This window comes from Marmota marmota, unplaced genomic scaffold (genome assembly GCF_001458135.2).
Source record: "Marmota marmota marmota unplaced genomic scaffold, marMar, whole genome shotgun sequence".
NCBI classification, from domain to species: Eukaryota; Metazoa; Chordata; class Mammalia; order Rodentia; family Sciuridae; genus Marmota; species Marmota marmota.
In genome coordinates this window covers 14,803,801-14,818,932 of record NW_026000082.1, presented here as the reverse complement: position 1 = coordinate 14,818,932, position 15,132 = coordinate 14,803,801, and the positions used below count along the sequence as shown (strand labels likewise).

At 33.8% G+C, this 15,132-nt stretch overlaps 1 protein-coding gene across 1 annotated transcript in view; it reads right to left on the bottom strand.

Moving 5' to 3' along the window:
* Positions 1-15,132, bottom strand: part of Faf1 (Fas associated factor 1) — a 375,874-nt gene that overhangs the window by 213,496 nt on the left and 147,246 nt on the right. Inside the window, exon 7 of the mRNA XM_015485020.2 lies at positions 1,515-1,620. Coding sequence (XP_015340506.1) covers positions 1,515-1,620 — 106 coding nt within the window. The remainder of the gene's footprint in view (positions 1-1,514; positions 1,621-15,132) is intronic.

Sequence of the window (15,132 nt, the reverse complement as noted above, 5' to 3'; positions counted from 1 at the left end):
GGGGGGGGGGGGGGTGTAGGATTATTTATATATATATATATAAATTTCAACCAGAAATAAAAAGAAAGCAGTTTATATTAAACCATCGTGTATTATATTACCATTCAATTCAGAAAGTGAATCAACAACAGAATCAAATTCATCTCTCATTATCTTTGCTTTATGTTCAAACTGTATTTCCTTGTTTAATTAAAATTCACATATATAATTTATATTTTATTGTCATGAAGATTCTGTTGAAACTCTGAGGTAGAGCCACAATAAATTATTATTTCTAATACATTAACACATGATTTTTCAAAAATTTAATTTAAATTTTTAAATTTAGATCATAGAATATCCATTAGAGATTAACACATTATAGAGATTAAAAGTGAAATGAAAATTGATATGTTTTGATAATCCTGAAAAAAAAAAAAACAAGTAAACCAAACATACGATTCAATTTAGGAGTCAGAAAAAATTTTTAAAGACTTTGATTACCAGTAAACAAATTAAGTGATCAATGGAGAAAATAAATTTAAAGCAATGAGATATCTATTCCAAATTCAAAAGACAAAATTCATTGACAAAACATGAAAGAAAGAAACAGTAATTGTCTAGCCATTACTGAAACAATTTATATACTTCTGAAAATAATTGGTTCTTCCAAGATAACATAAGTAATATTTTAAGCAATATAGTCTTAAGTAAAAAATTATGAAATAATCCAAGATTAGGCATGATTAATTCTCTTCAAAAAATTAGCAGACAAAAGACTATTGTCTTCATAAATTATGAGGGGTAATAATACACAGTTACTATTTCAGTCTTTCTGAACACACTAGTTCAGTCATAACCTTAAATGTTTTCCCCCTACGGAGACAAATTATTGGCTTTTAGGTAGGTGGGGCCAAAGGCATACCAAGAAGGTACCTCTTCTCTCTTGGGGGAGGTTCCTTTTTGAAACAGTGGCCCTCCTTAGACATGGTAAAGAAAATATTGACACGCTAAATAGACTCTTCTCAGATATTCGAGCTAAATGACAGTCTCCAACAGCACCTTACAAATCCTGTCCAAGGATAGAAGTGAGCTGCTTAAGAAAAGCTTCCTCAAATTTCTTTTAGAAACAGAAGAGTAAAAAATATGAATAGGTAACATATTTGAGAGTAACCTTTCAAATAAAATATAAGCATCTTCCAAAATGAATGCTATCAATAATTTCCAAATTAACATTTTGAATAATCACTATTGAAAGCATGAAATACCTTATATGATAATGCATTAGTCTTAAGCAGGGTTTTAAGTAGATGAGTTTAAGAATTATCAAGAGCTCCCATTTACAACATATCTTTCTGGGTCAAATCATTTAGTATATCTACAGTAATCACTGATGTTCCAGTTAATTAAAATTAAGAACCCAATAATGAAACATAAAGAGAGTTTCCAACCATAGCAGATAAGCCCTCTTTTAACAGGGTCAACATTAGCTATAATGAGCTACCTTTATTCCTTAGCTGTGAGACATAACTCACCTCCTGAATGGTACTGCTTCCTGAGAAGTTCAGGTTGTACTCCCGCTGGACTTCTCGGTGGGTGATGATCAGCATGAAGTTTTGATTTAATGACTCCTGCAGGGCACTGAAAGGGTTGAAAGAAAAACAAGGAACTCAGAGATGAACAAGTTCTAGCTTGCTTTACAGCTAGCTGCAAAAACCCCAGGAGTACCCTAACCTCCACACAGGCATGTCAGGGCCCAATGTTATCATGTTTTCAGCTCCTAAAGGCAAGAGAGCAGGCTGAGAACAACCAAGGGGAGCTAACCTGTTAACTCCTTCTCTACCAAAATGTTTTTAAACTTCAATTCTAAATACTTTGCATACATACAAATTTTCCATGAGTTATATGCTTCTGTCTACATACATATTTCCTCTAAAAGAACCAGTTATCAATTATGTCAAATTCCAAATATGCTACTAAAATAAATATGCAAAGACTGGTTCAATCTTAAGGTAGAAGCAGCTATACTAGAATAAGTATGAAATTATTGCTTATACTCATGAATTTATACAACAATAGAAATAAGATTTCTGTCAAAATTCAGAAGATACTGAAATATATAGAACTTTACACCAAAATTCCTTCAAACTAATTCTGCCTTCACTTAGGACCCAGCTATACAGAATTAAGAAATTAAAAAATTCTAAGCAACATTTTTTAAATCCCATGTCTAAGTTCCAAAATGTTAGAAATCTATCAGAAACATAAACAATTATGATATTTAGCCACATAAATTAAGAAAGGTGTCACAATTCTATTTTAATATCTATTAGTTATTAAGACATACTATCTTTAATCTAAGGTTAAAATAAAAGTCTGTTGCCTATTATATTCAAATAATCTATACTCCCTGCCTCAAGTGTAGTTTTGACAATATTCTGGCTGTGCTACATGGCTCTGGCCTTCATAACTCCTCCTTTGCCCATCTGAAACTTTGTGATTATGTAATAAACATGCACACAACATAAAGATTAGAAGCTGTTTATTCTATTGCCTCCTGTAGAGTTCACAGGTTAATTACAGACTAAAAACACCTAGGAAGCACTAATATATATCATGAAATATCACTGATCAAAATCAAAAGAAATTCTACCAGGTTTCTTGAGGTAAGAATCTCTGTCATTGTATCCTTAGATCTTAAACATAAAACCGGAACACTGCAGATTCTTACTGAATAATGAATAAGTTGTGGATGTCCACAATGTAAAAGTCTGATTCATCCTTGTATCTCATACAACAATGTTGTCTTCTAAAAAACTACCATTAGAGTTAAGACATTGATTCATTTATTTATCAGCATTACTTCAATGTTTTGCATTATTTCAGATACTAAGGAAATCAATCCAAACAAGAAAAACTCAAGTCTAAGTGGGATAGGTACTACTGAGAAGTTGAAAGCACAATGAAAACTGAGAAGGAAGTACTTTACTCTACCTCAGTAAAAGGAATAAAGAGTTATGGGAAAGCTTCAGAAGAAAAGACATATATATAAGTTGAAATATGAAAGATAAGTAGGAACTTAAAAGTCTATCATTCAGAAGGGATAAAAAAGTTTTGTTTGTTTTGTTTTGTTTCAGTAAGGGAGAAGGTAGCACTTTTTTTACACAAGGAAACTAGGGGAGGGACATAATATACCCATGTACTTACTAGACACCTATCTATGTTCATGACATTCTAGTTGCTAGGGAAATAGTGATGGCTTAAAAAAAAAAATGGTCCCTGCTTTTGTAAAACTTACATTCTAGTAAAAGAGACAAAGATCAAGTAAATGAATATATAATTTTAAAGAATGTTAAGTGTTGTAAAGAAAATAAAACAGGATTATAAGATACGAGAGAACAGAGGGTCAAGGTCAAAGCAAGAGAGTTAACATCTCTTATCAATCTTATCAAAGTGTAACAATATTTACACTTTGTGGCCAAAAGAAATCACCTAGGAAAATACGTTATCTATAGAAAAGCAGAGAGGGTGAGATGGAGCCCTTAAGGAATTCCAGTCACTTGAAATAAAGCAAAGGGGAAGAGGTCCTTTAATGGAATTTGATAGTGAGATAAGAGAAAAATCAAGAAAGTCTAGTATAAGAGAACCAAATGACATAACTGTCTCAATTAGGACATGCTCAATCACACTAAATGCTACTTCGACATTAAGTGCAATAAGGCCAGGAAAATGACCATATTCATGTTTCAGAGATTATACTCTTCTGATTTGCCCTTAATTACCAGGGAAATGAACCCAGTAAGATTATATTTCTGCTTCCATTGAGTTTATTGAGGGATGGGTAGACAAGCATACTTAAAAATTCACTACTGGGCTGGGGATGTGGCTCAAGCGGTAGTGCACTCGCCTGGCATGCGTGCGGCCCGGGTTCAATCCTCAGCACCACATACAAACAAAGATGTTGTGTCCGCCAAGAACTAAAAAATAAATATCAAAATTCTCTCTCTCTCTCTCTCTCTCTCTCTCTCTCTCTCTCTCTCTCTCTCTCCCTGTCTTTAAAAAAATTTTTCTTAAAAAATCACTACTGTCATGTGTAACTAATTAAAATAAATTAAAAAAAGAAAAAAAATTCACATAAGTTCACATATGGTACACATGGTACCATGTGCTAAAAACTCTAATACCGATCTTCTTAATGTGCTACACACACCAAAAGATACTTAAATGAGACCATCTATACTTTCCACAGAATCCAGCAGCATAAGGACTGAATAAGTTTTGTTTTGTGGGGGTTTGGGGGCAATTTGCATAATTTGCAAGGACTTTATTGCTAAAATGTTATCTAAGCAAATTGACTGTAATTGCTGAAGCTAATGGAAAAAATTAGAGACTCAGTTGCTGTATCCAGAAGCAATTTTTTTTCCCTCACAGTGCCTCCTAATGTCCTAATGGTTGGTCAGGATAACCACAACCATCAACAATCACACAGGCTGTCTCTCAAGTAGCATTTTAAAATGCAAATGCTACTTCAACTTTTGATTTTTAAAGTCTAAGAAGGATGATCAGCCAAAATAGCTAGGTGAGAAATAATGAAATGTTTTTGTTTTAAATGGCATGTTTTCTCTTCAAGAGATGATAAAAAGTGGCAACAAAAGAAATGTAAAAACTTTTTAAAAGCAGTTTAAATTCTAACACACTGCAAGAAATAGTTTTGTGAGAATAAAACATATGGTCTCTCCTTATTGTTTTTGTTTTTTTTTAATTTTTTTTCTTCATTATTTTTTTTCAATTGGGATATTTATGTTTATCAACAAAGACATGGTTTGGTTTCTACAAAACAGACAAGAGTCAGATATACTTTGCTCTACCTTCAAATACAGACTGAAATTAATATTTAAAATATAATCAAACCCATATACATTTGTCCCCAAACTCTGAGCTAGTGGCTGTTTGGGATGGGACAGGATGGGATGGGACGGGATGGGATGGGACGGAATCATAAGCACGTAGGACAGAAGACATTTTTACTCATATCATCTCATAATTCTTCTAACAAGGTTTTTTGTTGTTGTTATTTGTTTGTTTTGTTTTGTTTTTAAAGAGGCTGTATCTTGCTATGTTGCCCAGGCTGGCTCTGAACTCCTGAGCTCAGCAATCATCCTGACTCAGCCAGGATTACAGGTGTGCACCACCACACCCAGCTAATTTCTTAACACTGGGGAAGAGTGTGTGTAAGAGAGGCAACGCTAAAATAAAGACAAGACAATCAATTTCCTAACATTCTTAGCATAACTAAGCATTAATATCTAAGCCAAAAACAGCTCTCTTCTTTGTCCACAAGTCTTGGGTTTCCAATATTCTTTCATTAGAAAAATCTATTATCTATGCCTAAGAAGACCACCTACCAATTTAACTATAAACATTTATCAGGAAAAAAGAAGTCATCTGTAAATACCTGCCTACTAATGAATGTCAATGTTATTTTTAATTTGATGGCTTCGTTTACATTTTACATTGTTCTCCATTTTTTTAAAAGAGGAAAATCCTGAGAAGCAAATTTTAACACATAGACTCCAACAGATAAATCTGTAGTTGAGGCATTTTTATACATGTGAATGTACAAAGCCATATATTATTACCCTTCACGTGTCAAGAACTGATAAATCATCAACACTAAGAAAATAAATATAAGTCTTTATTGTCTTGACTGAATTTATTTTATATTCAAAGAGCATTTCAGCAAGCCAGAAAAGCTCAGGGCTATATTAATATATATGATATATTGATTTTTTTTCAAGGTTAACTTACAGCTGCACTGCAGTAGTAAAACCACCATTTGATCACCATGTAGTTACAGACCTATCATTAATTCCTGAAGAATAAAGAGAAATGGTTTCTCCTCTGCAGGCCCATTTCATAGTGTATCACATTAACAGGTAAGGAATCTTGAACTAAGAATAAAAATAGTCATTGAGGAATTTCTTCTCCTGCAATTTCTTGAATCCAGAATTCCCTCTGAAAGTCTTCAGTGGGCAGATCTAACCAGGCTGAACCATAGACTACCTATTAAAACATTAACTGTTCTAGGGCAGGAACTCACTATTATAAAGTCTAACCTCATCAAAACTAACAACTAAACTAGAAAAGATAAAGATAAATTTTCAGGGCTGTTACAGACTAAAATGTTTGTGTCCTACCCAAAATCCATATATTAAAGTCCTAATTCCCAATTTGATAGCATTTGGAGGTGAATCATTTGGGAAGTAATAGGTTTAGATGAGGTCACTAGGATGGTGCTCCATGATGGCAATAGTGTTCTCATAAGACGATTAAGAGAAACCGGAGCTTTTTCTCTCTTTCTGCCATGTGAGAATACTGCAAGAAGGCAGCCAAGACAAAATGAGGGCACTCCCAGAAACTGAATTTGCTGACTTGATCTTGGACTTCTTCCAGCCTCTAGAAATGTAAGAAATAAGTGTCTGTTGTTTAAATCCGACAGTTTCTTGCATTTTGTCACAGCAGCCCAAGCTGACTAATGTTAAGGCTTAGTTAGGGCTTCTGTATTCACAGAACTCAAGTAAAAAGCTGTCAGCAGTTCAGTATAGACTTCGAAAGTGGCTGCTTGTTAGACACCTGTATGTATACATCCAAATTAAAACCTGGCTCATTAAAATCCATGGTAGAAAACCATATGCTTCTGTCAAAACTCATACATAACTTTGAGACACTTAAGAATTGTACATTTATTTTATGTTAATTACATTTCCATAAAATATTTCAACCATAAAAAATGCTTGAATAAACTGATAGCCACCATCTTCCCAATTCAATGGGCCCAATTTGGGAGGGAGGGTACTGGGGATTGAACTTAGGGGCAACCACTGAGCCACATTCCCAGCCCTATTTTAGATTTTATTTAAAGACAGAGTCTCACTGGTTGCTTCACGCCTGGCAGTGCTAAGGCTGGCTTTGAACTCTCGATCCTCCTGCCTCAGTTTCCCAAGCTGCTGGAATTATAGGCATGCACCACAGTGCACAGCTTGCCCAATATTTTTTAACTTCAAAAACACAACACACTTTTAATCAGTGTAAATGGGAACCATGGGCTTGTTGCCATGATGACTTAATAACAGTGTATGTCTAATGACATCTGTGAGTTGTCATCAGTGAAATTATACTTCTTAAAATCAATGCTGCATGTGTAGTTAAAACAAGTTTTTGTGTGTTTTTTTTTTTTAATCAATACAGAGATAGAAAGTCTCCTTTTGTTCCTGCTGTGTATATGTGCTACTTCTTTTCTTGCACTGGATATTTTAAATAAAAATATCAATATAAGACAGGATTATCAGGTTATTTATACTAGATTTTATTTTTTAAATATGGCCTGATATTGAAGCAAGAATATTAATTTATTTCAAATCCTATGATTTATATAATAAAAAAGTAAATAATTTTAAAATACATTATTGAATTTTTCATTTACACTTTACATCTTTCCAAAACACACTAGAATTTTTCTCTTTTGTCTCTTTAGAATATGTTGTGATCTACAATGATCTTTTTATCCTTTTAAATATATCTGATTTTAGATTAAAAAGCATGACACATGGCAATTTAAATTTCCATTCTAAACTTACAGAGTCATATGAGCTCTTGTCAACAAAAGACTAAATTTACTATAATTATGGATTATTTACACTAAAACAAAATAAGAAATCAATATGTAAATGTAATGTTTGTTGTAGCTAATGCAGCCAGCAATGACAGATTAGGTTCAAATAGCAATCAGTTTGAAAATCTGGCACATATGTAAATGAACTAGGGCCTTGATGTTTACACATGATTGTATTTCATTCAGGATTTTTAAAATGTCTCAGGAACAGCATAAAAATAAAATGTTAATCTTTCCACTATAAATATTACTTGAGCTATTATCATAACTGAAACTAGGTTTTGTTCCTGTCCAGCTAAACTAACATATGATACTAATAATTTTGAGCTGTAGATTACATCATTCTTAATTAACACTCTGCTACAGTTGTTAACATCCTCCAAGACACCATGTTATCATCACCACAAGTTCTGTAACAATCTTAAAACCATGTTTAACGAAGGTTGGCCTCTTACTCTGCAGCTACTTTTAATTGCTTTCTTTGCTGGCAATTAAATATGTCTAGATAAACAAACATTTTGTTTCACATAATTCATAATAACATTTTTCCTAATAACATTTTTTAAGATGATTTCAAAGTTCAGGCAGCCTTTTGTCTATAATTACTGTTTATCAATATAGTGATATATTGGATTCAGCAAAATGCATTAACCAAAGTACATAAGATTAATCAAAATGTGGTAATTAGTAGTGATGGTGATATTTTGTGATACAGTAAAACTGTCACAACATAATTCCATCCATCTAGACTAACTATGAGGGAAAATTTATATTTACAGATATATTGATTTTTGTTTCATGAATTAGTGACCAAGTTTCTTGCTGTCCATTAAATCAATCAGTTCCCTCAGTCACAGAGAATACCTGCAGTTCATTTTCAAAGTGTGATGTTAACAAGCTAATCTCAGTAGTCAGTGACCTATCAAAAGGCAGTAAACTGTATAATAGGTTTGGTACATGACTCCAATTAGATGTGTTGTGGTCTCCATTGATGCTTTAATTGGGGACAAGTTTCTTTTTCCATCCAAAATGCATAACTTTAGGGAAATGTCCTCTACTTAAAATGAGCCACTTTCATGGAGCTCCTTATTAAGAAACATTTACCAACCCAATATTTTCAAATTTAACTTTCACAAAGTCTAATAATAATGCCCACCTGAATTAAACTTAAGTTGAAAAGCAATCACAATAATGTACTTGAAATACTGATTATATCAACTTATAATGGAGAAACAACATTTTGAGTCCTACATCAAACAATGCTTTGTTCTAATTATAACACTTGTGACTTAAAGTATTTTTGCAGATAAATATCCTTTGTGACGAGAAAAAGTTGTTTTGTAAGGTATTTTGGAAAAAAAACATAATTGATTCAGTCAAAAATATTTACTTGGATACATAAAGCATACATAAACTGTATAGGTCATTGAAAGGACTCTTTTTTACTGCCACACTGCAGGGGAAAAAAAAAAACTCACAAAATTGATCACTAAAAAGCAATCATGAGGAAGAAACACAGAAAAAAAACTGCAAATGAAATTATACCAATTTGGAGAAATTACATAGTTTGAAACCTATTTTTTTCCAGTTTGAAAATAAAAATACTCAAAAAAAAACTCTCCCACTGGCAGTTGCCTACCTATGTATTCCTGAACACTGCATCACTTTACCCATCCATATAAAGGACTTACTTACTGCATATCTACTGTGGGCCAGGAGGCGCTGCTGTTGGTTTACTTCAATACATAACTAGATTTAAATGAGATTTTTATGTTGAGGACCATTCTTTTGAGCAACCCTTGAGTTATATTGAACAACTCATCTCTAGGATGATCAAGGCACATAATGAGTGATTTGGAGTTAAGAGTCTTGTGAAATCCAAGTCCTGGCTCGTCCTATTAACTAGCTCTGTCACCTGGCAAAGAGAAACTATCGAGTACCTGCAAAATGTTATCTTATTTAATCACACCTGCTCCCCAAAGTCCTGTATTAGAGAAATTATTATCTTGAACATTCTCAGGGAAGATGCTAAGGACTCAATAGACTATTTAACCTTCTCTTTCTGCACCCCAGTCATAAAATGGGATTGGATTAGATGGCTGCTTTAGCTTTTTCCAAAGATGATATCCTAAAACTTCCTTCTCTAGGAAGAAGTCAGAGTTCTTGGATGTGACTTTGCTAATGTTAGGGGAGTATACCAAAAATTGAAATAGTCAGACACAGACAAAGGGGTGAAAAATACTATAAAGATTAAGATTTGTGCATAGATTGTTTGGAGAAACAGAAGTAGGATGGGAACTATTTTAAAGTAACCTCAGAATGTCCTTCTCATTATCGAATCCCACAACATTCTTTGGATATCTTTCTTAGTTGGACTAATGGGACAGTAAAGTGGCTAGAATTGCCTCAGTCCAGGATGAGAGAAGTGGGAATGAGAAAAAGAAAAATATATATACTATGAGGGAATTTTTTTTTTTAAACAAGAACATCTGTAGCATTTCCCCTTCTCCATTCTAGATTTGTTTCTATGGGAGGGAGAAAAGAGCCAATTAGGACTATTCACAAGGTCAGATAGTATTATGAAGTCAGGAATGAGACCAGCAGCTTCCTCTTTTACTTCCTGTGCCACAGTTCACTAAATTCTTTTCCATTTCTCACTTGCTGTGGAAGGTACAACCATGGAAAAAACTTGTCATGAGATCTCTAAGCTGTCTTTCCTATGACTAGGTTGATGAGGCAGGCCTGCTGCATCATGCCACCAGGCTCTGCAGACTTAGTCATAACTCTATATGTTATCAGAGTGTGGGATCCTAAGATTTAGAATTGGATATGAAAATATCCAGCTCCATTTTAACTATGTAGATTTTCCTCACTTTTATGGCAAGGTGACAGAAAACATGTATCTTTTGTTTGTAGTTGTCCCTTTTACCATCAGTAGTTGAGCCTTAAGGCTCTGGCACAAGCTAAATCTTCTGCCTAGAATACTCTTTAACTCTTCTCTTCACTTAAATAATTCCTTGATCATTCATGTCTCAACTTAAATAGAGAGTAAAAAGATCTTATTTAAGACTCAGGTCTAAACCACAAGCTCCATTGGGTGCTTGCCCAGCTATTAAAGCAGTTTTGTTTTCCAATTTGGCCATTGATTTTTCCATATATAATCCACTGCTAAGAAACCAAGAAGGGTGAATGATATCATGAATGCCTACAAATCTAGAAAAGCCTCATAACCTGGGAACAGTGGTGCACGCTGAGGCACGAGGATTGCAACTAAGTGAGATACTATCTTATAAAAAAAAACAAAAATAAGGGGCTGGGGATGTAGCTCGGGGGTAGAGTGCCTGAGGTTCAATCCTCAGTACCACTATTACTACCAAAAAAAAAGAAGAAGAAAGGAAAAGCCACTCTATTTTCAGGTAGCATCTGAGTCCAGACCTGTAGTAACAGTGATGGACCTATAACTCAGCTATTTTGATTCACTACTCCTCAACAACTTGCACAGCACCCAATGAAAAAACACAATAACTGTATTATTAATTCACAACTACTGTCACCTTCTCTCCCAACAGTTTTTTTTCAAGGGGGAAAAAAAGACATAATGGGAATTGAACTCAGGGACACTAGACCACTGAGCCACATTCCCAGCCCTTAACACATATATTTAACAACAGTCGTTTACTCAAATATCACAGGAGTCCCAATTAGCACCTGAATTTACTTTGGCTTGCAGAAACAGCAAATAATTCAGAGCCACAGTTGAAAATAACTTCACAATATAGAGATCACATGAGATGGTCATGTACTTGACTATATGTGACGAAAGCTCAACACTCTCACAGAAGTCAATAAAAGATTAACATGGCCCTGCTAGAAAAGAATTAAATAAATGTCTTCATAATAAAAGACAGTCTTTACAAATGCTTTGGTCATAGTCTGTAATATATGAAAATATCCAGCTCCATTTTAACTATGTAGATTTTCCTCACTTTTATGACAAGGTGACAGAAAACATGTATCTTTTGTTTGTAGTTGTCCCTTTTACCATCAGTAGTTGAGCCTTGACCTTTTATACTGGGCCTATTAGTTGAAAGTTTTCATCACTTATTAGACTGTGAACCAAGCAAGTTGCAAAGACTCTCTTTTATTAGCAAAATATCCATTCAGCCCTTTACTAACAAGGTGATCATAGGCAATACCAAACAAGAAATGTCAAACCTTCTTCAACGATATTTATACAAGGTCTTAAGGCTCTGGCACAAGCTAAATCTTCTGCCTAGAATACTCTTTAACTCTTCTCTTCACTTAAATGATTCCTTGATCATTCATGTCTCAACTTAAATAGTACATATTCAGAGAGGCCTTTCCTGATCTTAAAAACTTCATTAGTCACCCAATTACTCTTTATCATGTCATCTTATTTTGTTTTTCTGCAAAGTACTTAGGATCACCTCTTTTTTTCTGTTACCTTATTTATAAACAACCCCCATCACCTCTACACATATTACTCTGTAAACTCTGTGAAAGCAGGGACCTTGTCTATCTTATTCCTCATTTTATCACAAGTACCTACAACAAACACCTAAACAGATTATAGGAATATACTCAGTATATATCTAGTTAATGAGTGAATAATTGACACTCTTCATGTGTAATATGACAGATTCTCCATTTATCTGAAACACTTTATGATAAGTTTGACAACAGTAAAACAACCAGTGAATAGAATACAGATGATAGACTCCCTCCAAAATAAAACTCACTTTGCAGCATTAGTCATGAAACTTTTCATATTCATTACAACAGATGTTTACTACAGACTTCTTATAACACTTTTAAGTTTAGGGAGATGCTCAGTAAGAATACTCTTGTTCTTTATAGTTCAGGATCTAGTTGGAGAGATCATCATACATCAAACAGTATGAGGATGAAGAAAACTAAGGCTCACAGAAGAAACCTGTAACCTGAGGCTACGAAACTTATTGTAGGTCATATACAGAACAGACTCTGTTTAAATATAATGTCAAGAGTTTCTTTCAATACCCCATACCAGATTGGGAAAAACCAGAGGGAACACTGGGCAAAGATAAAGTCTAACTTCATGTCAAGGAGTAGCAATTGTCTACTTCCTTAAATTTATGAGATATTTGTCCTTTGTTAACCAAATATCTAGTCTCTGCTCTTCAGCATTAGAATTCCACTCCTTGGCTTAGATGTCTTTTAAGAGGCAAATATTCTTAGGAATATTTGGAATGCACTTTACAGTATGCATTCCAAAAATATTTCCAAGTATCTACTTTGTTTCAGACACTCTTTTGACTGCTAGGGATACAGCAATAAACAAAAGTTTCTTGGTTTTTTTGTAGCTTTACGTTGTGATGAGATAGACAATAAATGTGAAAGATTTGGTATATGACTATGATCGGTCAATTTCTCCTTATAATTCTGTCAAATTTTGCTGACTTGTTTACACAAGTTTACAGCTGTCACATCATCTTGTACTACAATGCTCATAACTTAAATTTAAGTGATATTAATATCACTTATCAAATACTTAATACTTTCTTGAAATCCTTATTCTCATAACTATCACACGATTTCTATTTCAGTATTATCTATAAATTTAGACTTTGTTGCAAACCATTACTATTACAGTGCTGAAATCTAGAACCCAAAAATATTGTCCATTTGGCATCAAATCTTTTTATTCTTTTCTATTCTTTCACCTTTCCCACTGACTCTAAACCTACTAGCTAACTTCATTTTAAAACTTAATGAACTCCACCCCTGCTTCCCTGCTACAGAATGAAATGTATCCCTTTAAAATTCATACATCCAAGCCATAACCCTCAATGTGACTGACTATATTTGGGAATAGGGTCTTTAGTAGGTAACTGGGGCTAAATGAGGTCATAAAGGTGGGGCCCTAATCTGCTGGGACTGAAAAGGATCAATATCTCTGGAGGTACCCCTTCCCTCTCTTTCTCTCTCTCTCTCTCTCTCTCTCTAAGACACACACACACACACACACACACACACAGTTTTTTATAGAAGACTTAGTTAACTAAGACACTCCCATACCCCTTTTTGGTTGTCAGCCCTTTTTTGGTTTCACTTGTTAAAAATTTTTCCTATTTGCTGTTTCTTTCTCCAATAATTATCCAGTCTCTACTTTTTCCCTTAGTAGTCAAGTTTTCTGAAGATAATATTAACTCCTTAATTCTCACTTATCCCTTAAAATCTACTATATTCTAATTGTCCTTTACAGCACTCTACCAAAAGTTATTTTAATAAAGTCATAAATTACTTATATATGTCCACCCAATGGCCTTTTTAATAATCATCATCCTATAAAATGTACCTCAGTATCTTACAATATCATTCATCTGAGACAAAAAATAAAGGTACAAGTATAGATTTTTCAGGAAGATAATTAGCTCAGTTCTAGAATTTAACTTTTGAATTAAATACAAGACGCAAAAATGTCAGGCTTCACATACAAACTGGACATTCGAGTTTGTAAATACAAACTAGACTGTAGAAAATGAAAGGTTGAGGGGCTGGGGTTGTGGCTTAGTGGTAGAGCGCTTGCCTGACATGTGTGAGGCACTGGGTTGGATTCTCAGCACCATATAAAAATAAATAAATAAAATAAAGGTATGTGTCCATCTACAACCAAAAATAAAAAATTAAAAGAAAAAGAAAATGAAAGATTGAGATAAAATTCCAGGGAGAAGGTACAATAAAATAAGAGGATTGCTAAGAATAGAACTCTCAAGAACACTAATATTTAGAACAGGTGAAGAAAAGAAAAACTTACAATGGAGATTCAATGAAGCAACCTGAATTTAGAAGGAACTAGGAATAAATACAATCTAAAAAAAATTTTCGGAAAAGGGAAGAAATTCTTAGAGGCCTCATATCCTTAATGAATAGATTTACACACTTTTTGAGGACAGAGCTTTTCTTTATCCAGTAAGTAATCAAAAAAAAAAAAAAATCAATGAGCTAAATCTTTCCAACAATAATATGAAACATGTAGTTTTTTACCTTTCTAATTTTCCTATGACTTATAATTTAATTTGCAGCTGTGCCACAGAGGCCTCAGCCTTACAATTAATTAGTGAAATCTGATTTTCCCCCTTTTTTGAGACAAGTCTCACTAAGTTGTCCAGGCTGGCTGAACTTATGATCATTTCACTCAGCCTTCCAAGTACCTGGGATCACAAACACATGAAGCTGTGCCAGCTAATTTTTTTTTTCTTTTTTTTCTTTTTTTTTTTTTTTATTGTGGGTTGTTCAAAACATTACAAATTTCTTGACATATCATATTCCACACTTTGATTCAAGTGGGTTATGAACTCCCACCTTCACCCCATACACAGATTACAGAATCACATCAGTTACACATCCATTGATTTACATATTGCCATACTAGTGTCTGTTGTGCTCCTCTGCCTTTCCCATCCTCCACCCTCCCCCCT